Raw genomic sequence first — 27,245 nt, forward strand, 5'->3', positions numbered from 1 at the left:
TTCCACAAGAGGGTGGGGGGGCGGGGAGGACACAGGAGTCTGATGAGAGAGAGGGAGCATGCCCTGAACCCTGGTTTCTATTGAAGAAAGCCCTTTGATAGACCATTCCATCCATAAAAGGTAAAGGGTAGTATTGCAAAGGAACAAAGAAGGCAGCCCAATCCCATTGGGTAACGCCCAATCGCATTGGGTAACACCCACTCCCAGAGTTTCACTCCCCTGCCGAATAGAGGTGGGATCTACCTGCTTCCGCCAGCTCAGCTCCAAACCTCAAGGCTAAGGGTGCTTAGCTCCTGTGTGGCAGTCCTGAAACTCTTATTTTTAGCAGTAATTTTATTTTTAAATATTAACGAATTATAGAGCAGATGTTTTTACTATTGTTTTTCTACTTTATATTCACCAGTTACAATATTAGCAAAGGGCTGATATTTATGGAAAAAAGTGATCCTTCACTTTTCCCAATCCTGCTTGGTCAAAGGCTCTTTCCCTCTCCACTCATTTCTGACCTCTCTGGGGAAGCGCAGGCTTTCCAGACCTAAGGGTTTCTGAGATGAAAGGTCTGATTTTAAGTGTGTATTAGGACAAGTATAAGCTGAAAAAAGGTGGGCTGGGGTTATATTCAGCGGTAGAGCTTGCCTAGCACAAGTGAGGCACCACATTTGATCCTCAGTATCGTATAAAAAATAAATAAATAATGGGGCTGGGGTTGTGGCTCAGCGGTAGAGCGATTGCCTTGCACTTGGGAGGCACTGGGTTCTATCCTCAGCACCACATAAAAATAAACAAAATGAAGCTACTGTGTTCATCTGCAACTAAAAATAAATAAAATAAAGTCATTCTGTTCTTCTACAACTAAAAATATGTGTATTAAAAATAGATGAAATAAGGTTTAGTGCAGGTATGTTTCAGAGCCCTAAAAGTTAGTTATGTGACAAACAGTACTTCTTGACAACCTAAAAAAGATGAGACATTTTAAGGCGCCTGGAACAGCTCAACAGCAAGAATGCTATCTTTCTGCACTGATGGGCACTGAAGACGAGATTCTAATCCTAAGGTTATTACTAAATAAACAAGTTTAACAGAAGAGGTGTCACTAAATTAAAAAACTGAAAATACTGCAACATTTTCAATTTACATTGAGGGAAATATGGTTCTAAGTTATTCTATTAAAGAGAGATTACAGAGAAAGGGAATTGGCAATTGAGCATGCTAAATCAATTCTGTGGATACAGTTATCATGATAAGATGAAATACTATCACCCTAAAGTTGTGTTCAACTAGTGAAAACACATTCCCTGTGGAAATCATACTATAGAAAATTCATGTTGATATCTTGTATCAGAGTATATATATATATATCTGCAGCAATTAACAAAAAAGCAGTATCGTGGTTTTAAATGCAAACAAATGCACCTTGGACCTACCGAACAAAGTGAAATACAGTCTAGGCATCCATGACCCAGGTGTAGTGGTGCACGCCTGTAATCCCAGCAACTCAGGAGGCTGAGGCAGGAGGATCACAAGTTCGGAGCTAATCTCAGCAATTTAGAGAGGCTCTAAGCAACTTAGTTGAGACCCTGTCTCAAAAATAAATAAATAAAAAAAGGGTTGGGGATGTAGTAAATTTAAGACTGGGCATTCAAATTTGGTTATTCATATAGTAGCTCTTTGTTTTTTTTAATATTTATTTTTCAGTTTTTTAGGTGGACACAATATCTTTGTTTTTATGTGGTACTGAGAATCAAACCCAGTGCCTCATGCATGCTAGGCGAGCGCGCTACCACTCGAGCCACATCCCCAGCCCCAGCTCTTTCTGTTTTTAGCAGAAATATTTGAGCTGAATCAACTAATTACTGTGACATAAATTATAATCATAAACTTTAATGTACTACATCATAATAAAACAAACTATATAACACTCTTTTGCCTTTTTCTTCTCCCTTTGTTGCAAAGCACCATATAGATTAAGTGAAAATTAATCTAAGCAGGAGTTCCCTGGCTCTCACACAAAATATAAACTGGCCAGGCATGGTGGTTCATCCCTGTAATCCCAGTGGTTCTGCACACTCAGGCAGGAGGATCTCAAGTTCAAAGCCAGCCTCAGCAATTTATCGAGGTCCTAAACAACTTAGTGAGATCCTGTCTCAAAATAAAAAATAAATGGGGCTGGGGATGTGGCTTGCCTGGCATGCGTGCGGTCCGGGTTCGATCCTCAGCACCACATACAAACAAAGATGTTGTGTCCGCCGAAAACTAAAAAAAATAAATGTTAAAAAATAATTAATTCTCTCTCTCTCTCTAAAAAAAATAAAATAAAATAAAAAAATAAAAATAAAAAGGGCTGAGGATTAAGTGGTTAAGTATCCTTAGGTTCAATCCCCAGCACCAAAAAAACCAAAATAAAAAACAAAGCTGAAGGCACCACATGTCAATGCTTCCTGATTTCAAAATATATTACAAAGCTGCAGTAATTTAGATAGCATGGTACAGGAATAAAAACATATATTTCAGGTTAATGGAACAGAATAGAAAGCCCAGAAAAAAATAAATTTACTAATGTAAGGTTGACAGATCTTTAACCAAGGGTGCCAAGAGTACACAACGGGAAAATAAATAAATGGTGTTGGGAACACATGCAAGAGAATGAAATTGGACTCCTATATTACACCATAATAAAAAATAACTCTAAGTAGCTTAAAAACTTAAATGAAAAACTTGAATTTCTAAAATGCCTAGACAAAAACAGTTGAAAATCTTCATGACATTGGTTTTGGCAATTTCTTAGATATGATACTAAAAAAGCACAGACAGGGGTTAAGAGTGAGTTGTGGGATATACAGACATACAGTGGATTTTTAACCCCTAAATACTTCAGTCTGTATTTGAGGGGCTGGGGAGACATTCTATAGTTTCTAGTGCTCCAGGATACCATGGGTCACACAAACAAAAGATCAATAATCTCTGAAAATCTTTTAGATTGATCCCTGTCTTCCAGACATCCCTCTTTTCTGGCTTTAAAAGCTTTGAAGGAAGTACTAGCAGTATTGGAAGAGCGTGGAATTTGCAAAACTCATAGGAGTATCCTTTAAGATTATGGGTCATACCTCTCATACAAGGTAGGACCCAATCTGCCCCATTTCTACCTCAAAGAATGATGCTTAGGACAGAGTATAATTTTAAAGCCTAGAGCATCTTAGAAGAAATTTGTTTAAAATATACCAAGTATTTTTTTTAGATAATTTTTTAAAAATTTTAATATTTATTTATTTTTTTTTAGTTTTTGGCGGACACAACATCTGTTTGTATGTGGTGCTGAGGAATTGAACCCGGGCCGTACACATGCCAGGCGAGCGCGCTACCGCTTGAGCCACATCCCCAGCCCAAAAATATACCAAGTATTTTTGTGTGTATGTGTGATGTTGGTGATTGAAGACAGGGCCTCACACATGCTAGGCAAGCACTATACCACTGAATTATATCCCCAGTCCAGGCTAATCCTACGTTGGATAACCTGAGGAAGACTCAGGATGTCGATCTATTTCAAAGTTGTGCAGGTAGTATTGAAGGCATATACCAGAAGAAACAAAGAATTCCTCAGTTACCAGTTAAATGATATACATTTTTTGTTTTGTAGATTAAACCCAGGGGTGCTTTACCATTGAACAATCCCTAGTCCTTTTTATTTTTTTAGACAGGTCTTGCTAAGTTGCTGAGGCTGATTTCGAACTTAAGATGTTTCTGCCTCAGCCTCCTGAATCACTGGGATTACAGGTGAATAACTTTTTTTCTGGGACATTTTAATAGCCCTTATCTTTTATGATAGTGACATTTTTTAAGGATGCAGTACCATCCACCTCTGTCCCTAACACATACTTCTTTTCTATTATAAATTGTATTTTCCTCATTTTGTATGTGTTTATTTCCTTGTGATTTGATTGAGATTATTACTCACATGTAATCCCACACCTGCCACCATACCTGCCAAATAATTTAAAAATTTTTTTCATCAAAGTAATATCTACTGGGTGGAGGGTAGAGGGTGGTAGAGGTATAGCTCATTGGTTGGGTTCTTGCTTAATTTGCAGGCCTGGGTTTGATTCTTAGCAGCACCAAAAACCAATGAACCAACCAAACAAAAATAGTAACAATAAAAAACCCCTATTTTAAAAAAATATTTATTTTTTAGTTTTAGGTAGACTCAATATCTTTATTTTTAATTTTTATGTGGTGCAGAGGATCAAACCCAGTGTCTCATGCATGCTAGGTGAGCACTGAGCCCCAGCCCCAGCCCCCCAAAACCTACTGATTATGAAGGGGTATAGATATATAGAAATGTATAAGTTTGTAGAGAAAAATTATCTGTATTTCTGCTGCACAGAGATTCTGGTGTACTACAATATTAGTATCATATTGCATAACGGTATTTTAAAACTTTTTAAATTTAGAAGTAGTTTCAAATTTATAAAAAGCTGCAAAAACAAAAATAAGAGGTATCCCTATGTGATGCCCTTCCCCATGTTATGGTGTAGCAAGAAGGCCTTTGCCAGGGGCCAGTAACCTGCTCTTGGAATTGCCAGCCTCTAGATTCATGAGTTAATGCACTATTTTTTATAATTAAAAAGTATAAGATATACTTGTATACCTTTTACCTAGATATGTTTTATAGTTAAAATGTTTATGTTAACATTTTGCTATTTCCCTTATTGTTTATCATCTATCTATCCAATTATGTGTGTGTATGTATTTATGTATACATGTGTTTCTTTTCTTTTTTTAATTAGTTACACATGACAGTACAATGACCTTGACATATCATACATTTGAATCAGATGGGATATAATTTCTCATTTTTCTGAGTATACAGGTTGCAGAAACACATTGGTTATGCAGTCACATACACACACACAGTAATAATAACATCTGTTTCATTCTACTATCTTTCCTATCTCCTCAACCCCTCCCCTCCTCTACCTAATCTAGGGTATACATGTGTTTCTTTCCTGAATTATTAGGAGTTATACATATCATGGCTTTTTTTTAACCCCTAAATACTTTAGTCTGTATTTTCTAAGAATTTAAAAATTTTATTCTAATATAATTAGTTATCAGCTTTATAAATATACTTTATTTAAGAATTTTATGTAACCTATCATCTATATTCCAATTAAAAAAATTTTTTTTTTTAGTTGTAGATGGACACAATACCTTTATTTATTTATTTTTATGTGGTGTTGAGGATCGAATTCAGTGCCTCACATGTGCTAGGCAAGCACTCTACCACTGAGCTACCACCACAGCCCTATATTCCAATTTTAATGAGCCAAAAATGTCTTTAAAAGGCACTCTCCCCAAAACAAACAAAAACCCCTGATCCAGTATAGGGTCAGTTTTTACATTTGGTTGTTATCTCTTCAGACTCTTTTTTTCTGTGGCATTTTAATAGTCCTTGTCTTTTATGATAGTATCATTTTTTAAGGATTCAGTAGCATCCACCTCTGTTCCTAATACATACTTCTTTTCTATTATAAATTGTCTTTTCCTCATTCTGTATGTGTCTATTTCCTTATGATTTGTTTGAGATTATACATTCTCTATTGGAACATGACATAGGTAATATGCCTTCACAGTATCACATCTTGGAGATACATAGTATTTTTAATTTCTAAGAAATGTTTTATAGGGGGCTGGGGATGTGGCTCAAGTGGTAGCGTGCTCGCCTGGCATGTGTGCGGCCCGGGTTCGATCCTCGGCACCACATACCAACAAAGATGTTGTGTCCGCCGAGAAGTAAAAAATAAATATTAAAAAATTCTCTCTCTCTTAAAAAAAAAAAGAAATGTTTTATATAATAATTTTTCCCTTTTTTTCATAGAACATGCTGCTCTATTCATGAGTAGAATACAATATACTATTCTTTTTAGAATGTTACTTTTCTTGTTTTGCTTTTTTGCAATATTGGGGATTGAACCCAGGGGAGCTTTACCACTAAGCTGCACCCCAGCCCTTTTTTATTTTTTACTTTGAGATGTTCTTGCTAAGTTGTTGAGCTGGCTTCAAATTTGTGATCCTCTTGTCTCAGTCTTCCAGTCACTGGGGAATACAGGCTGGGCCACAACATCTGCATGCTATTTTTAAGTGTACACTTCAATAGTATTAAGTACACTATCATTGTTCAGTCTCCAGAACAATCTAACTGTATATCCATTCAACAATAATGTCCTATATCCTTCTCCTGTCCCATGGAAACCATCCTACTTTCTGTCTTTAAGATTTTGACTACTCTTTGTACCTCTTATAAATGGAATCACACAGTTATTATCTTTTTGTGACTGGCTTACTTCACTTAGCATAAAGTCCCTGAGGTTCATCCAGTCTGTAGCTGAATAATTTTCCACTGTACAGAATATTGTATCTACTGAATTTTGTTTATTCATTTGCCAGTCAATGGAACGTGGATCACTTCTACCTCTTGGCTATTGTGAATAACGCTGCTATGAACATGATCATGTAAACATCTCTTAGAAAATCTCCTTTCAATTCTGTTGGATATATATACCCAGAAGTGGGATTGCTGGATCATAAAATTATTCTTTTTTTTTCAATATTTTGAGGACTTGCCACACTGATTTCTATGGCTGTTGTACCATTTTATATCCCACCAAAAGTGTAAAGGGTTCCAATTTCTTCACATTTTCAACAACATTTGTTATTATTTTCTCAATAGTAGCCATTACTGGGCATGGTGGCACATGCCTGTAATCCCGGACAATTAGGAGGCTAAGGCAGGAGGAACATGATTTCAGTGAGGCCCTAAGCAACTTAGTGAGAACTTATCAGAATAAAATATAAAAAATGGCTGGGGGGCTGGGGTTGGCTCATAGATGGAGCAGTCACCTAACACGTGCGAGGCCCTGGGTTTGATCTCAGCACCACATAAAAATAAATAAATAAAATAAAGATATTGTGTCCAACTACAAAAAATAAATATTTTTTAAAAAAACGGGCTGGGTATGAATAGGAAAAGAATAACTCAAACTATCACTATTTGTTGAGGACATGATTCTATATTTAGAGGATCCAAAAAATTCCACCAGAAAACTTAATAAATGAATTCAGCAAAGTAGTAACAGGATATAAAATCAATACCTATAAATAAAATGCATTTCTATACATCAGTAATGAATCCTCTGAAAGAGAAATTAGGAATAACTACCCCATTCATAATAGCCTAAAAAAAATACTTGGGAATTAACAAAAGACGTGAAAGACTTCTACAATGAAAAGTACAGCTACTAAAGAATGAAATTTAAAAAGACCTTAGAAGATGAAAAGATCTCCCATGGTCTTGGATAGGGAGAATTAATATTTTCAAAATGGCCACTGTTAAGCTGGCTTCAAATTTGCAAGAATATCATGCTAAACAAAATTTACCAAAAGTGCTAATCAGATTTTAATGCAATTCCAATTAAAATCCCAATAACATTTCTCATAGAAATAGAAAAAGAAATCATGAAATTCATTTGGAAAAATAAGAGACCCAGAATAGCCAAAGCAATGCTCAGCAAGAAAAGTGAAGCAGGAAGCCTCACAATACCAGACCTTAAACTATACTACAAAGCTATAGTAACAAAAAAGGCATGGTATTGGCACCAAAATAGACATATAGACCAATGATACAGAATAGAAGACACATAGACAAACCCACATAAATCTAGTTATCTCATACTAGACAAAGGCACCAAAAACATACATTGGAGAAAAGATAGCCTCTTCAACAAATGGTGCTGGGAAAACTGGAAATCCATATGCAGCAAAATAAAATTAAACCCCTATCTCTCACTATGCACAAAACTCAACTCAAAGTGGATCAAGGACCTAGAATTAGTCTAGAGACCCTGAACCTAGTAGAAGAAAAAAATAGGCCCAAATCATCATCACATCAGATTAGGTCTCGACTCTCCTAAAGCACAAGAAATAAAATCAAGAATCAATTGGGGCTGGGGATGTGCTCAAGCGGTAGTACACTTGCCTAGCATGTGCAGGGTGCTGGGTTCGATCCTCAGCACCACATAAAAATAAAATAAAGATGTTGTGTCCACCGACAACTAAAAAATAAATATTAAAAAATTCTCTCTCTTAAAAAAAAAAAAGAAATGTTTTATATAATAATTTTTCCCTTTTTTTCATAGAACATGCTGCTCTATTCATGAGNCTAAAAAAAAAAAAAAAAAGAAAAAGAAAAAGAAAAAAGAATCAATCAATGGGATGGATTCAAACTAAAAAGCTTCTTTTCAGTAAAAGAAACAATCAAAGTGAAGAGAGACCCTACAGAGTAGGAGCAAATTTTTACTACACATATGTCAGATAGAGCACTAATCTCCAGATATATAAAGAACTAAAAAACTTTAACACCAAAAAAACTGATACCCAATCAACAAATGGGCGAAGGAACTGAACAGACACTTCTCAGAAGAAGATAAACAACTGATCAACAAAATATAAAAAAATGTTCAACATCTCTAGTAATTAGAGAAATGCAAATCAAAACTACTCTAAGATTTCATCTCACTCCAGTCAGAATGACAGTTATCAAGAGCACAAGCAACAATAAATGTTGGCAAGGATGTATGAGGGACTGCAAATTGGTGCAACCAAACTGGAAAGCAGTGTGGAGATTCCTTAGAAAACTTGGAATGGAACCACCATTTGACCCATCTATCCCACTCCTTGGTCTATAACCCAAAGGACTTAAAATCAGCATACTATAGTAATGCAACCACATCAATGTTTATAGCAGCTCAATTCACAATAGCTAAACTGGGGGAGCAACCTAGATGCCCTTCAATAGATGAATGGATAAAGAAGCCGTGGTATATATACACAATGGAATATTATTTAGCAATAAAAGAGAATAAAATTATGGCATTTGCAGGTAAATGGATGGAGTTGGAGAATATCATGCTAAGCAAAATAAGCTAATCCCAAAAAATCAAAGTCCAAATGTTCTCCCTGATAAGTAGATGCTGATCCATAATGAGGGGTGGGGGGCGGAGACTGGGGGAACTTTAGGAAGGTGGGGAGAGGAGGAGACATGGGGGCAGGAAAGATAGTGGAATGAGATGGTCATCATTACGTTACCCTAGGTACATGTATGATTGCACAAATGGTGTGTACAACCAGAGAACCAGGGAAATGTACAACCAGAGAAATGAGAAGTTGTGCTCCATTTGTGTACAATGAATCGAAGTGCATTCTGTTATCATTTATAACTAATTAGAACAAATGAAAAAAAATGGGCTGGGAATGTGGTTAAATGTCCTTGGGTTCAATCGCGTACTATAATAGTAGCCATCTTAGTAGTGCCTATTTCACAGAAAATGATCCTGAACATTTTTCTGTCAATAAACATTCTTCTAAACATTATTATTATTATTATTATTTTTAATATTTATTTTTTAGTTCTCGGAGGACACAACATCTTTGTTTGTATGTGGTGCTGAGGATCAAATCCGGGCCGCACGCATGCCAGGCGAGCGCGCTACCGCTTGAGCCACATCCCCAGCCCCTCTTCTAAACATTATTTTAAATAGCTGAATATTAAACTAATTTGACATTGCAGTAATTTGTTTTGAGTACATTTTCAGGGTATAAACAATGTGCAGAACAGTTTTATGAAGAAATCTTTTGCCTGGAGAGGTGGTACACACCTATATTCCCAGCTATCTGGGAGACTGAAGCAGGAGGATTCTAAGTTCAAGACCAGCCTGGGCAACTTAGGAAGACCTCTCTCAAATAAAAAATACAAAGGGTTGCATGTAGCTCAGTGTAGAGTGCCCCTGGGTTCAGTACAATAAAATAAATAAATATATAAAAAGAAAAAGAAATCTTTGTCCTAAAGGAATTCCACTCTACCACTAAGTTATATCCCATATCCCCAGGCCTTTTATTTTTTATTTTGAGATAGGGTCTCATTAAGTTGCCCAGGCTGGCCTCAAATTTGCAATCCTCCTGCCTCAGCCTCCCAAATGGCTGAGTTTACAGGTATGCACCACAGTCACACTTTCATATTTTAAACATATCTTGCCAAATTATAACTTAAAAAGTTGCACTGATTCATATTCCCACTGGCAGTGTGAAAATATCAATGCTGAATATTACCAGAAAAATAAATTTCAATGTCTAACCATAAAAGCACAGGAAAGGTCATAAAAAATAGACATCAACTGATAACAATAGCTAATCGATGAGAATCAGATTGCTTTGATGCATGAGTGCACAAGTAAAAATTTTGATTTATCTATATTACTTAAATTTTCAATAGGAAGGTACTCATGTAAAACTTGTGTAGACATAAATATTTCAATTTCTTAATTTAATAAGTGGAATACATATATACCTATATACGTGTGTATACATATATACGAGTATATGTATACACATGTATTTGTTTTTCTTTTTAGCTGTAAATGAACATAATACCTTTATTTATTTACTTTTATGAGGTGCTGAGGATTGAACCCAGTGCCTCACAAGCACAAGGCAAGTGCCATACCATTGAGACACAACCCCAGACCTCTTCTTTCTTTTATTGTGTGGTGCTAGGGACTGCACCTGGGGCTTACTACAAGCAATCTATCATTGGGCTACACTTCCAGCCGTGATATTCTTGTTTTAATATGTATGCTTTGTGTGTGTGTGTGTGGTGCTGGGTGGGGACTAAACCCAGGGCTTTGTGAATGCAAGGCAAGCACTCTACGAACTGAACTATATCCCCAGCCCATATGCTTTTTACCTTAATTAAAGTTACATTTTTTTGTATTTATTATGTATCTCCTTTTATGAAATATTGACTCATTTTTCTTATTATTTGTACTTTTTACATATGAACCCTCGTGTATATATATATATATATATAATAGTAGTATTTCCCTTCTTTCTTGTTTTCTTTTTTCTTTGCAGTGCTGGGAATAGAACCCAGAGCCCTATGCATGCTAGCCTAGTACTCTACCCCTGACCTCTTGTTTACCTTTTAACAGTTTATTTGACTATATGTTTTTAACCTTGTTTTATGTGTACCTGTGTTTAACATTTCACCCTTGAATTCCACTGTAATTACTTTAATGTACACTTTGACAAGATTTAAAGTTGGGGTGCAGTGGCACATGCCTGTAATTCCAGATACTGGGAGGCTGAGGCAGGAGGATATCTTGAGACCATAAGTTCTAGACCAACTAGGACACATAATGAGGCCTGAAAAATCCAAAGCAAGAGAACAAAAATAAACACAGAACAACGACAAAACTAACTTTTCTCCCTAAGTGGTTAACTAATTTAAAAATCAACATTTCTATCTCAGTTGATATGAAATTCCTTCTAACAAACTATAAGCTATTCATTGGTTCTGATTTGAGACTTTTTAGCCAGCATTCCATGGTGTTACTTGGAAGAATGAGTAGCCATCCAGAAAAAGACTCTGGTGACGTACTGCCCAGATACATGTCTTTTTGAAAAGTTTTGCCTGGCGCGGTAGCCCACGTCTGTAATCCCAGCGGTTTGGGAGGCTGAGGCAGGAGGATCTTGAGTGCAAAACCAGCCTCAGCAATTTAACGTGATCCTCTCTCTAAATAAAATATAAAAAAGGGCTGAGGATGTGGCTCAGTGGTTAAGCGCGCCAGGGTTCAATTCTGAAGGAAAAAAAAAAAAAAGAAAAAGAAAAAAAAATTCAGTTCTCAGTACAGACGCTACTGGATTTATGATGGGGACGTTACCCCACTGTAAGCCCCAAATATCGTAAACCGTCTGCACTTAACTTCAGGTTCTGACGACTAAACTTTTCAAAACGTTTTAGGAGCACTGCTAATAGGATGTGTAATCGTCATTCATTCCAAGGTGAAGGTCCGGGGATAGCCAAAGAAGACCTCCACTCCCTCAAGTGGCCACCGAGTCATTTCCCTCGGGTTCTCGTTAATTTAAGAGGCCATCAGGTGAGCACCGGGCGTATGCGGCAGTGACCCGGCAAGAAGACTTCCTTTGTGAACAAATGTGTACCCACCGCCTCAATTTACTGTGCCTGCCCGCGGTGGATTCTCTGGAGGGTCCGGAAAAGCATTCTTAGAAAAGTCCTGTTTCCTTTTCCTGCAATATCCCAAGAGTGCAACGACAAGTACTGCGAGGGGGCCGCAGACCCAGAAGCAACGTTAGGGAAGTTGGAGATAAGAGTAAGCGGAAAGACTGCAGAGCCAAGCCAAAGCGGAACGCAGGGATCCGCACGGCGCGCCCAACTTGTTTTACGGCATCCAACCGGTTGCTTTACGGTTCTTTTGTCTTTCCGACTTGATTTACGGCTCCTCCACCTTCAGTCTTCTTCGCCAAACTCTACAAGGGCCCCTATAGAGTTTGAACCTTCTTCCCAGGGTCCCTTGCAACTCTTTCCCAGTCTCCTTTGCCAGCTTGTCCAACCTTCATTCCATTTGCTTATAGTCCAGACCAAGTTCCCCGGGTGCACCGCGCGCTGCACGGGGCGCGTAAGTGGGGAAGTGAGGAAGGGGTGGAGGGGTGGAGGGGTGGGGGCGGCTCTCCCCCGGGTGGTTCCGCCCGGGGATTGTAGAGCGTAGGACCGCTCAGATTCGGATTGGAGCTCTTGGGGAGGCTGTTGAATTTGTCCTGAGTTTCCTACTAGAGATGCTGAATGGCTAGGCCTGTCTAATTGGTTAGTGCCGTCCGGAAGGGCTCGGGGATCTGGGCTTCTCGACAGTTTGGTTAGGAGGACCGTGACTCACGAATCACGTGCGCCAGGACCCAGGGTGGAAGGCTGCACATGGATCTTGTGGAGTTCCCTGCGCAGCTCGAGACATTGTAAATGCGGTTTGTTGACAGGAGTGTCAGTATCCGAATGGAGTTAGAAGAAGTAGGTGGAAGTTGGGAAGGAATAGTGGATTTAAAGGGAATTTTTGACATTTAGTTTAGCAATGTATTCAGCCTTTCTAGATCTTAAAAAAAAAATTGAGGCACGATTCATTACATATGCGCTTAAAGTGTACAATTCTGTAGTTTTTAGTATATGCTCAAGGTAGTGCAACCATCACCGAATTCTTATTACAGAACATTCTCATCACTCAAAAAGAACCTAGAAGCTAGTTAGCAGAGACGTACCTGAGATTACAGGCATGCATCACTGTGTCTGACTTGATTTCGCATCACCCTTCTACAATTCTTGTCTATGAAATTACCAGCCATGTATACATATATACACATATATGTATGTGTGTATATATATATGTGTGTGTGTGTATATATATGGAATCATACAAGATTTGTCTTTTCCTGTATGGTTTATTTCATGTAGCATATTTTCAATACTTTTTGTATTTTGCATGTATCAGGACTTCATTCTTTTTTTATGAACTAATAATCAGTTGTATGGATATACCACATTTTGTTTCTCCCTTAGCTGATGGACATTGGTGGTTTCATAGACTTTTAAGGTCTTTAATTCGCCCACAGAACTAGCATTCGCAGGCACAAACATTTTAAGCTTAAGTTCTCAAAAACCATCGTTTGACTCTGGTTTTGGGTCAGGCATTTCAGTGGCCACAGGTTTGTGTCTTTTAGAGCAGTTTGTTTTTTTAAAAGCCTTATATTCCCAGTTCATCACCTATCAGACTATTAATAATATTGATAACAAGTGGAGATGTATTTGTGGCATGTCTTCTGAAGGTGGCAGAAACTGTCAGAAACTGCTGTTGTGTAATGTATGCTGAGACCTGTTATCCCAGGTATGTTATCCCATGGCTAATTTCTGACTACACCCAGTATTATATATGCAATGTAAGCTTCATGGCACTTTCACATCCAATATAAACTGGTGTAGTTAAGAGATGAGCATATGAAAAGCCTAATTCATCTAGCAATGGGAGAGATTTTACTAAAAATAACTAGTCAGTCTTCATCACTCATGGATTCTGTATTTGTGAATTTATCTACTTCTTTACATTTATTTGTAATCCTCAATCAGTAGTACTCTTGATGCTTTCCTAAAGTGTGCAGAGTTGTTAAAAATCTGAGTTGACTAATGCACATATTCTCAGCTGAGGTCAAACAAGATGAAGCTTTCCTAAGTGTCCTTTGGTGGTATACTTAGTAACCTGTTTGTTGGATTTTTGTGCCCCCACTTTTTTTTTTTTTTGGTAAGGTGAATTGAACCCAGTGGTATTTTATCACTGGGCTACATCCCTAGCCCCACTTTTTTTTTTTTTTTTAAATTGCTGAAGCTGGCCTGGATCTTGTGATCTGCCTACCTCAGCCTCCCATGTACCTGAGATTATAGGCATAGGCGTACATCACTGTGTCTGGCTTGGTTTCACTTTTTTTTTTTTTTGCACCAGGGATTGAACCCAGGGGCACTTTACACTGAGCCACATTCCCAGCCCTTTTTTTGTATTTTATTTAGAGACAGGTCCTTGCTAAGTTGCTGAGGCTGGCTTTGAACTCACGATCCTCCTGCCTCAGCCTCCTGAGTTGCTAGGATTACAGATGTGTGCCACCAAGCCCAGCTTGGTTTCACATTTTTAAAATGGTTTCCAAGCATAGTGCTGGAGTGCTGTCTAGCATTCTTAAGTGCAAGAAGGCCGTGATGTGCTTTACAGGGAAAAGATAAGTTTCTTTCAGACAAATTTATCAGGCATGGGTTGTATTGGTATTGACTGTGAGTTCAGTATTAATGATATATATTAAATAAGGTGTCTTTAAACAGAAACACCTAAAGCAGTTATTTATTGACATGTTGAGCAACTCTATTTTTCCTTGGAGAATTGGTTTAGTATTTACTAATTTAGTGTTCATGGTGGCTGTTTAGAACATAAGTACTGTGAATAATGAGAATTGACAGAATAACCAGTTTAATTATTGATGAGCAGAAAATCTAGTGTTGGTATTTTTAAGTTTCTATAACTTTAACTGTTTTTTCTATTCAAGGCATTCATTTTTAATTCTGTTTAAGTAGTGTTGGAGAGAAGCTAAAATAGAATGCTTTTCCTTCTGTGTGTGGGGTGTGGTGATTGTGCTAATTGTTGGGGATTCAGTGATTAGTGTATGACCCCTCTGTTCTTAAATGGGTGAGTGTGCTAGTACAGCAAAGATGTAATTATAGTGTGGTATATGCTTTGAAATACATCTAAAATGCTATGGAAACATAGTATTAATTCTCTTTAGAGTGTGCTGAGATGCATAAGCCTTCAAGCAAGAAATGACCTTTGAGGACCTTTGAGATTTCTTTCTTTTAACTTAAAAAAATTTCTGTTCTGTTGCAGTATGAACATACATTACAATGTTACAGCAGTATGAACATACATTAAAATATAAGAAAGAAACTCAATGTCCCATTCTTCTCATCAAGGTGCTCTTGGTCTTCACAATCAGAATCCCATTAATCTCTGAGTCTCAACAATTCTACCTCCTTTAATACAGAACTAGAGTCTATCTTTTACGTTTCACGTACAAATGTTGTAATTAAGCCTTTCTCATTTCCTCTCTGGGTTGTTATAACGTAGACTCCTAACTGATCTCTCCCTTGGCTATTCATTGTTGGTTATTCACTGTTAACAAAGGGCTTTCTAAGTTTTAAGTATAATCTTGTTATTCTTACCTTAAAATTTTCCATTACTCTCTCATGGCTGACAAAATAAAGTTTTTTTTATGGTGGCTCCTATTACCCTTCAAGATCAGGCCTTTCTTTGTCTTTAATAAAGATGAGAAGAGGTAATATAAAAGAGGAAAATTTCTTTTGGTAACATGCCTTGTTCCCTTTTACTTCTTCCTTCCTCTTTCCATAATTAATTAGAAATACTTTTAAGTTATAAGGAAATGGGCAAGAATAAAAGCACATTTTTTTCCCAGTCTTGTTTACTTTTTTTTTGGTGCTGGGGAATAGAATCCAGGGCCCTGTGCATACTAGTTGTTTACCTTTTTAATATCTTGAATTCATTCGTTTCTTGATCACAGCCACTTTCTTGTCCAGGCTCTTTTCCTCCTATGACAAGTTTTTTTTTTTTTTTTTTTTTTTTTTTTGGGGGGGGGGCATTTTTATTTCTTTTGGGAAAATATCTATTAAAATTCTTGGGTCATATGGCAGATGTAAGTATAAGAAAGTATCTCGATGATCTGAGGCTTGGTGGTATGAAAAGGTATCTTAGGGCTTAAAGTAGTAATCACTAAAAAAACCAAACCAACCAACCCTGATTATGTCAAAATTTAAAACTTTTCATCACAGACAACTCTAAGAAAATGAATAGGTAAACAGACACCAATCTGAGAAAGGACTTATACCTGAGATATATTAAGAACCAGTGGGGTTCAAGGCCTGTGAAGAATCTGCTGCTTGACCCTCTGGGACTGTGGCTGGTTTTTTGGAGTCCTCCTTTTTCATGAAGGATAGTATGTGTTAGCAGGTAGAATGGTTTTATTAGCCTATTTGCTGTCAGCAGTGTATGAAAGTTCCAGTTGCTTCACATCCCTTGCTAACTTTTCGTGTTGTAATTCTTTTTCTATTTTTAGTCATTCTGATGAATGTAGAGTGGGATGTCATTAAATGGTTTTAATTTTAGTCCTTGATTATTAATGATGTCCAGCACTTTTTTCCTGTTACTGACATTGCTTCCTTTGTTATTGACATATCTTCCTTTGTGAAGTGCCTACTTAAATCTTTTTTAAAAATATTATTATTATTATTATTGTAGTTGGACACAGTACACTTATTTTATTTATTTATTTTTATGTGGTGCTGAGGATGAAACCCAGGGCCTTGCACGTGTGAGGCAAGCACTCTACCACTGAGACACAATCCCAGCCCCTAAATCTTTTGCTCACTTTGAAATTGGTTGTCTTTTTTTTTTAACTGAGTCATTAGAATTCTTTATATGTCTTTCTTATCCTGATATCAGTCCTTTGTTAGTAGTTATCTACCCATTTTCTTAGATAAACAGAAGTTTTACATTTTGATGTAGTCAATTTATTATTTTCTTTTTTCTTCTGGGTGCTAGGGATGAACCCAGGGCCTCATGCATGCTATGCACAAACTCTGCTACCAAGCTATCCTGCAACCTGCTTTTCTTTTATAGTTACTGCTTTTTGTTTTCTAAGAAATCTTGACCACTTTCAGTTTGTGAATATATTCTTTTAAAATTATAGTTTTAGCTTTTATGTTTAGATATATGAGCCATCAGTAGGTTTTGTGAATATTATGGGGTATGACAACGTTAAAATTTTTCTTTACAGATGTTTAGTTATTCTAGCAGCACTTATCAAAAATGCTGTTATACTGCATTTTTGAAATTAAGATGACAGTTTAAATAGTGCTTAATTTCTGGGCTCTCTTTTATCCTATTGGTTAATCCTTATGTCAGTACCATATGAAATTTATACCGCACTGCTCTGTTGACATGTCATCCATGTCCTTTTTTTTTTTTCCCCCCAGTCCTGGGAATTGAACTTAAGCCCTCTACCACTGAGCTACATCCTCAGCATGTCTAATTATTTCCTGATTGAGTGATTGAGTGATTAGATTGGTAGAGCTATGAATTAGATTGATGTCTAAGTGATGTGACCTTTCAGAGAATCCACCCGGAAGCACATGATATGACTATTATTAGTTACATTAAGTTTGAATACTTAATTTAGGTGATATCTGCCAGATTTCTCCATTGTAAAAAAGAGTCTTTTACCCCCCTCCTTCTTTACCTGCAAGAACAGTAGTTTATTTGAAGATGACACCAGCACACTCTTGATAGAGGAAAGGGGACATAAGATAGGAACAGAAAGACAGTCAGCAAAAGATAAGGTATCAAGCCAGTTCTAACCACACCCAATTCCACTGGGGAACTTTGGAGCTAACATAGAGGTCCTGGCTCAGTGTCATCCTACAGAAAGGATAATAAACTTAGGGTATTTGAACACCAGCACCTGTCAGTCATAGTTTGAGGGTTGCTGACAAGGGGAATCAACTTTCAGGCACTTCTAAGTTGCCATGAACATGGGGGAAATATAGGCTGTGGATGCCAAGGAAAACTGTCAGTTAAAGAGATGCAGATGTTGGCATTTAGAAGTCAGGCCAGAGTGGTAAGAGCTGAAGGGACAGTTTGAGTGTCTATAGTGTCTGCTGTGATAACCTAGAACCTCGAGCTTGAGGCAAAAATTTATGTGCTCTTATTTTGTCAGGAAGCAGAGGTGGCGGGAAAGGAGAGTGAAGAGAGAAGCAAGTTTAAGTCAACTCAAGGGTGCATTTCCAAGTTGGCCACCCCTTGGTAACAAGTACAACTGATTGCTTGACCTCCTAAAGCTGTCTCCCAGGAGGATGTATAAAGTACTGCATCCAGGACAATACACCAAGAGAATTTACCCCTCAGCTTCTGTATGTCATTGGAGAAAGATTTGTCTCATGGTACATTAACTCCCTGGAGCATCCAAATTGTGTGTAGGTGGGTATCAGGTGGGATCTCATAGGCTCCCTCAAAGGCAAGAGGGAAGCTAAAGGTGGGAAGTGAGAGGCATCCAGCACGAAGGAAGTAAAAGATTGCAGGATTGTGCCTGTGTACTGGAGGTTAGACCTACATATATTTTGTTAGTCCATGACACCTGGGGTGAAGAACATGACAATAGCCTCAAAATTGGCAAGGCCAAAGAAGATTTGAGATGTTGTATAAAAAATGTCTGATGTATTTAGATTCCATTTGTATTTAACAAATATGTACCCACATACAATACCCAGTCACATGTAAAAGAAAATAACAGCTATCCCATGGTGGTGGGATCCCTTGGAATTTGACTTTCTCCCATGGTTATTGATAAGTTTTTAAACCTTTTTACAGTAAAGATATTTTAATTTTATAATGAGAAAATGGTTATGGACAATTGTAGGAAGGAAGGCAAAACAAAATTTTTTTCGAAGTAAAAGAAGTTAGCAAAAAAAGAAAAGATACCATGTTTACTTTATGGTAGGGATAAGATTGTATTTTTCTTCAAGAAAAGGATGAATCTTTTAAGATTGTTTAGAAAAGTAGAAACAACTGTCTTTTCAAATGTGAGAAATGTCACTCTTAAAATAAAATTTTAAAATGTACTTTTTATATCCTGCATTGTGCATTTTTTCATTGATTTAGGCATTCGTTCATTTACTTAGACAACAGCTGTTACCAAGCACTTCTTGACTCCCTGCTTTGAGCCAGGATCTCTGCTAGTCACTGGTAAAGAAGAATAAGATTCCCTGTCTTCTTGGGATTCATTTTGAAGTGAGGGGCAATGGATTGTGAGATAATACTCATCAAATATTCAAATGCGTTCTTACATTTCCCAGCCTCCATTGCAGTTAAGTTGGGGCTTTGTATGTGACAGGTTTTCTTCAGTGTACTGTGACCAGAAGAGATCCATGCCACTTTTGGACTTTGGCAGCTGTGATCTGTTGTGACTCCTCCAACTCTCTCTACCCCTTCAGTGATAACCTTGGAGGCCACATATGCTAGATGACACAGCTATAAGATGGGCAAGGCTACTATGCTGCATCAGACCTGGCCTGACTGAGATAAATTTTATACTTTTATTGTGGTAAAATATGCATAACATAAAATTTTCCATTTTAAACATTTTTAAGTACACAATTCAGTGGCATTAAGTACATACACTAAGTGGGTATCTTTGTTTGTAACAGATAACAGTTCATTTGAAACTTTGTGCTTATCCTCTTGTCCAACAACTATTTAGTATCCATAGAAAATTACTCTTGTAAGCTATTATCATATCATTTTAGTGTAGTCAACTTAGGAGGGTCTTATTAATATTTCCTTTTACAAATGAAATTGGGGCAGATAGAGGTTAAATTATTTCCCAATTTACATAGCTTACCTGATGGAGCTGGCTGTTTAACATATCTGACTCTACACTTTGAAGCATGCTTTATACCAGTGGTTGGCATCTCATCGCCTGTGGGCAAATCTGCCTTTTGTTTTTTTAAATAAAATTTTAATAGGATACAACCATGCCCATTCATTTATGTATCGTCTTTGGCTGCTTTCACACTTTAAAAAAAATATATATTTAAATATAGCATTATGACATGATTCTTTTTTATTTCTTTTTTTTTTTTTTTTAAAGAGAGAGAGAGAAAGAGAGACACAACATCTTTGTTTGTATGTGGTGCTGAGGATCGAACTTGGGCCGCACGCATGCCAGGCAAGCGCACTACCGCTTGAGCCACATCCCCAGCCCTGGCTGCCAGAGTTGAGTACCTGTGACAGACTATATTGCCAGAAAATCTAAAATATTTACTGTGAGGTCCACTATAGAAAAAGTTTTGTTGACTTCTGCTTTATAGAATAGATATTTAAAATTTTGGGGGGGAGGAGTACTGGGGATTGAACTCAGGGACTCCACCCCTGAGCCATATCCCCAGCCCCATTTTTCGTATTTTACATAGAAATGGGGTCTCACTGAGTTGCTTAGTACCTCACTTTTGCTGAAGCTGGCTTTGAACTCGAGATCCTCCTGCCTCAGCCTCTTGAGCTGCTGGGATTACAGGCATGCACCACTGTGCCTGGCTATTTTAAGTTTTTTTATTTTATTTTATTTTTTATTTTAAGTTTTTATTAAAATAATACATGCACATATGTGAACACTGAAATACTACCAAAAGTTTTATTTTGTAGAAACCCCTTCTATACTGTTCCCCACCCCAGTCCCATGCCTCTGAGACAACGTGGCATTTATTATATTGACATTCTAAACAATATTCTTATTCCCTCTTTCTTTTAAAGTATTTAAAAATTTAATTTACCCATAACTAGAAATTTATGAGATAGTGTGATATTTGATGCATGTATACAATGTGTAATGACCATATAATAGTAGTTAGTGTACCCATTACCCCAGACCTCCACTCCTTGTTTTAAAAGTTGTAGAAACTAATTATTGACTAACCTAGTTAATTATCTTAATTTTTAGGCCAGTATCTTAGTTTTTAGTAAGTTATAAATTATCATTTTAGCTGAAATATTTTATGATTATTTAAATAATTGTGTGCATTTTCATTATAAAGTATGCAAGGAAAATCAACATGAAATTATTTAGTAGCTAACATTTATTTAGTACTTACTATGTGCCAGGCACTATTCTAATGTACTTTCATGCAGTATTACATTTATTCTTTACAATAGCTATAGGACATGTAGGTACTACTATTATCTCCATTTTAAAGATGAAGAAATATCATTTAGAGATTGTGTGTCTTTCCCTTGGTCAAGTGCCTACTGGTGTGATGGAGCCAGGTTTCCACACTAGAACTTGAACTCTTAAACATTAATATAAAGCCAGATGGATTAGTGTACTATCAACAATCATAGATTAGTAGTTCTATTAGCAAATAATCTGAAGATTTAAAATATGTAAATTTTCTGGGGCTAGGATTGTGGCTCAGTGGTAAAGCACTTGCCTAGCCTGTGTGAGGCACTGGGTTCAATTCTCAGCACCGTATAAAAATAAATGAATAAAATAAAGGTTCATCAACATCTTTAAATAAAAAAATATTTAAAAAATATGTAAATTTGCTGAGGTTCAACTTTGAAACAATTTCATTTGAAACAGGTGTAGGGCCGTTAGGTAGTGGGTCAGTCAGTGTGGATGGTTTTTCTGAGGGTAATTCTATTTTCTAGTGGACTTTATTAAATTTGCCTAATCTCAGTCTAGTGCATTGGCTTTTAAACTTAAACCTGCAGCAGAATCACCTGAAATTCTTCTTGAAGCCCAGGTTACCATTTTCAGTAATTCCTGAAGCATAGCGTTTCTTAGCATGTCTGGGATGGGGCCTGAGAATTTGCATTTTCCCAAGTGTTGCTAAGTACTGCTGGTCCAGGGTTTAAACTGGCTTGTTGCTATTTCTGTTCATTCTGAATGTTAGGGATCTTATATATTGCCTCCCCTTGATCTTTTTTCCTTTCTTTTTCTTTATGAGGTGGGGTCTCACTGTGTTGCCCAGGCTGGTCTTGAACTTCTTGGCTCAAGCAGTCCCGCCTCAGCCTCCTGACTGGCTGGGACTATAGGCTTGTACCTATTCCCTGGCTCTGTTTTTTCCTTTTAATTAGTCTTCTTCCTCCAGCTAGTGTGTAAACTGGAAAACAACAGTTCAGTCATGTGGCTCATATTTTTTTTTCCACCCGCCAGAGATCAGGGTCATGTTGCCTAGGCAGTAGGTAATTCTTTTGTTGTTTTTTTTTTTTTTAATAACATTAAAGAGTCATCCCCCTGCTTTATTGAAGTATGACTGACAAATAAAAAGATAAGGTATACAAGATGATTTTTTTCTTTTTTTTGAGATGGAGTCCCTTTGTGTTGTCCTGGGCTCAAGTGATCCCTTAACCTCCTGAGGAGCTGGAACTGCAGGTGTACACCACACAGTCAGCTACAATGTGAAGATTTGATATACATTGTGAAGTGATTACAAGTAATCAAGGTGTTTACCACATCCATCACCTAACATTACCCTTTTAGGCAGTAGTAAGGTGATTTTTTGCGTTCCCTTAGAAAGTGTTTGTGTAAATTTGATTTTTTCTTTTTTTCTTTTTTTTTTTTGGTTTGGTACCAAGTATTAAGCCCCGGGGCACTTAACCACTGAACCACATCCCCAACCCTTTTTATGTTTTATTTTGAGATAAGGTCTCACTAAATTGCTTAGGGTCTTGTTAAATTGCTGAGGCTGGCTTTGAACTTGTGATCCTTCTGCCTCAGCCTTCACTGTGCGCCACTACACCTGCTGATTTTTTCATTTGTAAATGTAATATATTCCTGTTGTAAAGAACACTTTTAATAGCATCACTAGAAGAGAAAAATGTTAACAAAAAGGTAGAAGCAGACTCTAAAGGATTTTCAGTGGCTTGGCAGAACACAGCTAACCACTGAGGAATCTTGTCTTTTATTGGAGCAGTTTTAGAAGCACATAAATAAAGCAACTCAGAGATATCACACATGGGGTTTTTATTTGATTTTTAGTAGAGTTTCTTGCCTTTTATCTTTAGCATTCTTTGAAATCCACTTTTTTTTAAAATCTTTTATTTATATAGAAGCTAACCAGAATCAACATGTCTGCGACCGAGGAAACAAATCATGGAGGGCATGACAGCCATCTTCCTGCTGGTGGCAACTCTGTATTGTGCTTTGGACAGGTAACAGTGTTTTTTTTCATCTGTGGAAAGACTGAGGTTAAGTTAGAAAAGTTATAGTGAAATGATATGCATGCATAAGCTCTTACTGTAATTGGCACCCCCCCCCCCCAACCTTTTTTGTCCTGGGAATTGAATCCAGGGCCTTGCCTATGCTAGGCAAGTGTTCTATCACTGAGCAACATACCTGGTTTCTCCTTTAGAAGGCCTACTTAGGGGTCTTTGCTGAATTGTGAGTACATTTTGGCATTTTCCCATTGAAAGATAAAAGACGTACTTTAGATGTATATTTATTCATTCATGTGATAAAGAGATTTTGTCATATTAATATGACATAAAATTTAAAATGAAGCAAAGATTGTATGTGGAAGGTCTCTCAACTTCCCCATTACTCCTGTCTGTATGTCACTGAGTTGGCTTTCTGGGAGACATCCAAAATTATTGGAGTCACGTCTTATTCTATGCATGGAAAAGAGAATCTTTCTTTGTCCACCCAAATTATCTTTTTACTAGAGTTTATTGGTAAATATTTATTTTATTTAAATAGGGCAAAGGGGCTGGGATGTAGCTCAGTGATAGAGTGCTTGCCTTGCATTCAACAAAGCCCTTGGTGATCCCCAGCACCACACACACACACACACACACACACACAGAAAGAAAGATAAGGGAAAAAGCCCAAACTACAAGTGGAGAGTGCAAATGGAGGTAAGATTTCCTATTCTGTTTTCCTTTTCCTTACTTCCTTGCCTGCTTAAACATATATAGACTCTGAGGTGGGAAGTTTCATTTCTTGATTTAGCTGGAGAGGGCTGAGGGTATAGCTCAGTGGTAGAGCACTGGCCTGGCCTGTGTGTAGCCCTGGGTTCCATCCCTAGCACTGCAAACAAACAAAAACTCTAAACCCAAAAACCTAATTTAAGCTTGAAAAAGTTTAATAAGGGTAGCAGTAACTGATAACTCATTAGTTCTCAAAATTTGGTTCTGGGACCCTTGGGGGTTCATAGGACCTTTTCAGAGTCTTATGAGGTCAAAATTAATTTCATAGTAACATTAATGAAACATTATTGGTTGCCTTTTTCACATACCTTCTTTCATGAGTGAACAGTGGAGTTTTTTAGACTGTATAATGTAATGGTATCATTGCTTTGATGGCTAATAAAATGTGTGCCTTTAAAAGTTTCTCAAAGTTAATTCCTGATATTGATAGGTATAACCCACATAAACAAAAACTCTGGGATCCTCAGTACTTTTTTAAAAAATTCAACTAATACATTAAAATTATACATATTTATGTGGTACCATGTGATGTTTTGATTTATGTGTACTTTGTGTGCCCAATACTTTTTAAGAGGAAAGGGTGCTGCAAAAGAGACTCACTGATGTGAGGAATGGTGGAAATGTTAAATCTGGTTTCCCCTTCTGGATTGTAGTGCCAGTACACAGCAGAAGAGTACCAGGCCATCCAGAGTGCTCTGAGGCAGAGGCTGGGCCCGGAATACATAAGTAGCCGCATGGCTGGAGGAGGCCAGAAGGTAGGGAAGGCGTCATGCCTGGACGATCTTACCACCTTTGGGTCCTCATGGATTCAGAAGGTTCTTATTCATATTACTGGATGTTTCCTAGTGCCTTTGGATGGATGGGTTCCAGCCTTCACTGTCATAGGAAGTGGCCCAAGCATTGCCTTGAGACATATAACTGCCATGTTAAGATTTTTATTAAGTCCTTAAAAAATGTTCCCTTTGTCATTTGCCTCTAATTTTATTACTACTGCTACTACTAGTACTATTATTACTATTGCTGCTGCTGCTGCTATTACTAATTCTTCTTTTTCCTCTTCCTCCTCTTTTTGTGGTACTGGGATGAAACCCAGGGCCTCTTGCATACCAAGCAAGCTGCTCTACCACTGAGCTACATCCCCAGCCTCTAATAGTAACTGCCACATATGTTTTTGGTCTTCCATAAAATATGTTACCCTGAGATTTGTACCTTTTTGAAAAATGTGGGTTTTGGAAACTGTTAGGAAAGTGGATATCTTTCCCCTCTGAGGCTGGTAACTACTTTCAGACAGACCATTATTTATAACTGGAAGAGACTTTGAAATACATTCATTAAGAATTTCTCTAAATAGTTTAGTCAAAAGGACTAAGTAAATTTTTATTTACATTAAATATGCCAAGAAATTTTTTTTAATTAATTTTTTAAATTTATTTGTTCTAATTGGTCATACATGAGAGCAGAATGCTCTTCGATTCATTGTACACAAATAGATGTTCTCTTTGAGTAGTGGATGCTGATCAGTAACGGAGAGTGAGGAGGCATGGGAAATATGGAGGAACTTTGATTGGGCAAAGGAGAGGGAAGGTAGGAAGGATGCATAGGGGCAGGAAAGATGGTGGAATGAGATAGACATCATTATCCTAGGTACATGTGTGATTGCACATATGGTGTGACGCTACATCATGTACAACCATAGAAATGTAAAGTTGTGCTGCAATTGTGTACAATGAATCAAAATGCATTCTGGTATCTTATATACCTAATTAAAATAAATAAATTAATTTAAAAAAAAGCAAGTGGAGCACAATTTTTCGCTTCTGATTGTACACAAAGTAGGGTCACACCATTTGTGCAATCACACATGAACCTAGGGTAATGATATTCATTTCATTCTACCATCTTTCCTATCCCCATGCCCCCTCTCCTCCCCTTCCCTGCTTTGTCCAATCCAAAGTTCCTCCACTCATCCCATACTCCCCCCCATTATAGATTAGCATCTACTTATCAGAGAAAAGATTCAGCCTTTGTTTTTTGGGGGTTGACTTACTCGCTTAGCATGGTATTCTTCAACTCCATCCATTTACCTGCCAATTCCATAATTTTATTCTCTTTTATTGCTGAGTAATATTCTATTGTGTATATATACCACGGTTTCTTTATCCATTTATCTATTGAAGGGCATCTAGATTGGTTCCACAGTTTAGCTATTGTGAATTGTGTTGCTACAAACATTGACATGGCTGTGTCACTGTAGACGCTGATTTTAAGTCCTTTGGGTTATAGACCAAGGAGTGGGATAGATGGGTCAAATGGTGGTTCCATTCCAAGTTTTCTAAGGAATCTCCACACTGCTTTCCAGATTGGTTGCACCAATTTGCAGTCCCAACAGTGTATGAGTGTGCCATTTCCTCCATATCCTTGCCAACATTTAATTGTTTCTTGTATTCTTAATAACTGCCCTTCTGACTGAAGTGAGATGAAATCTTGGAGCAGTTTTGATTTGCATTTCTCTAATTACTAGAGATGTTGGACATTTTTTCATATATTTGTCGATCAATTGTATATTATCTTCTGAGAAGTATCTGTTCAGTTCCTTAGCCCACTTATTGATTAGATTATCTTTTTTTTTTTTTTTTTTTTTTGCTGCGTGTGTGTTTTAACGTTTTTGAGTTCTTTAAATATCCTGGAGATTAGTGCTCTATCTGATGAATGTGTGGTAAAAATTTGCTCCCACTCTGTAGGCTTTCTCTTCACCTCATTGATTGTTTGGAGTCTTGCTAAGGAACTCGGGACCTAGGGGCTGGGATATAGTGGAGAGCACTTGCCTTGCATGTGTGAGGCCCTGGGTTCGATCCTCAGAACCACATAAAAAAATAAAAATAAAAATAAAGATGGGCTGGGGTTGTGGCTCAGCGGTAGAGTGCTCGCCTAACACATATGAGGCACTGGGTTCGATCCTCAGCACCACATAAAAATAAATAAATAAAATGAAGGTATTGTGTTCAACTACAACTAAAAAGATTTTTTTTTTTTTTTTATTGTGGGTTGTTCAAAACATTACAAATTTCTTGACATATCATATTCCACACTTTGATTCAAGTGGGTTATGAACTCCCACCTTCACCCCATACACAGATTGCAGAATCACATCAGTTACACATCCATTGATTTACAAATTGCCATCCTAGTGTGTGTTGTGCTCCGCTGCCTTTCCCATCCTCCCCCCTCCCCCCTCCCCACCTCTCCCCTCCCCTCCCCTCCTCTCTCTCTACC

General features: G+C 37.4%; 2 protein-coding genes across 30 annotated transcripts in view; one reads left to right on the forward strand and one right to left on the reverse strand.

Annotated features, from left to right (window-relative positions):
* Erc1 (ELKS/RAB6-interacting/CAST family member 1) overlaps positions 1–27,245 on the reverse strand; it is a 1,605,700-nt gene that overhangs the window by 626,233 nt on the left and 952,222 nt on the right. The gene's annotated exons all lie outside the window — the stretch shown is intronic.
* Positions 12,317–27,245, forward strand: part of Rad52 (RAD52 homolog, DNA repair protein) — a 33,698-nt gene continuing 18,769 nt past the window's right edge. For 2 of the 10 annotated variants that reach the window (XM_048787551.1, XM_048787550.1), the window contains exons 1-5: positions 12,318–12,524; positions 18,211–18,470; positions 22,353–22,489; positions 23,097–23,198; positions 24,626–24,727. In XM_048787551.1, the coding sequence (XP_048643508.1) occupies positions 23,115–23,198; positions 24,626–24,727 (186 nt within the window). In that variant the 5' untranslated portion in view covers positions 12,318–12,524; positions 18,211–18,470; positions 22,353–22,489; positions 23,097–23,114. Of the gene's footprint in view, positions 12,525–12,635; positions 12,908–17,814; positions 17,834–18,210; positions 18,471–20,139; positions 20,218–20,245; positions 20,265–22,352; positions 22,490–23,096; positions 23,199–24,625; positions 24,728–27,245 lie in introns of those variants that run through there. The other 8 variants (XM_048787552.1, XM_048787546.1, XM_048787544.1 and 5 more) reach the window with 8 other exon arrangements.

The sequence above is a fragment of the Marmota marmota genome, unplaced genomic scaffold (assembly GCF_001458135.2).
Source record: "Marmota marmota marmota unplaced genomic scaffold, marMar, whole genome shotgun sequence".
NCBI lineage: Eukaryota > Metazoa > Chordata > Mammalia > Rodentia > Sciuridae > Marmota > Marmota marmota.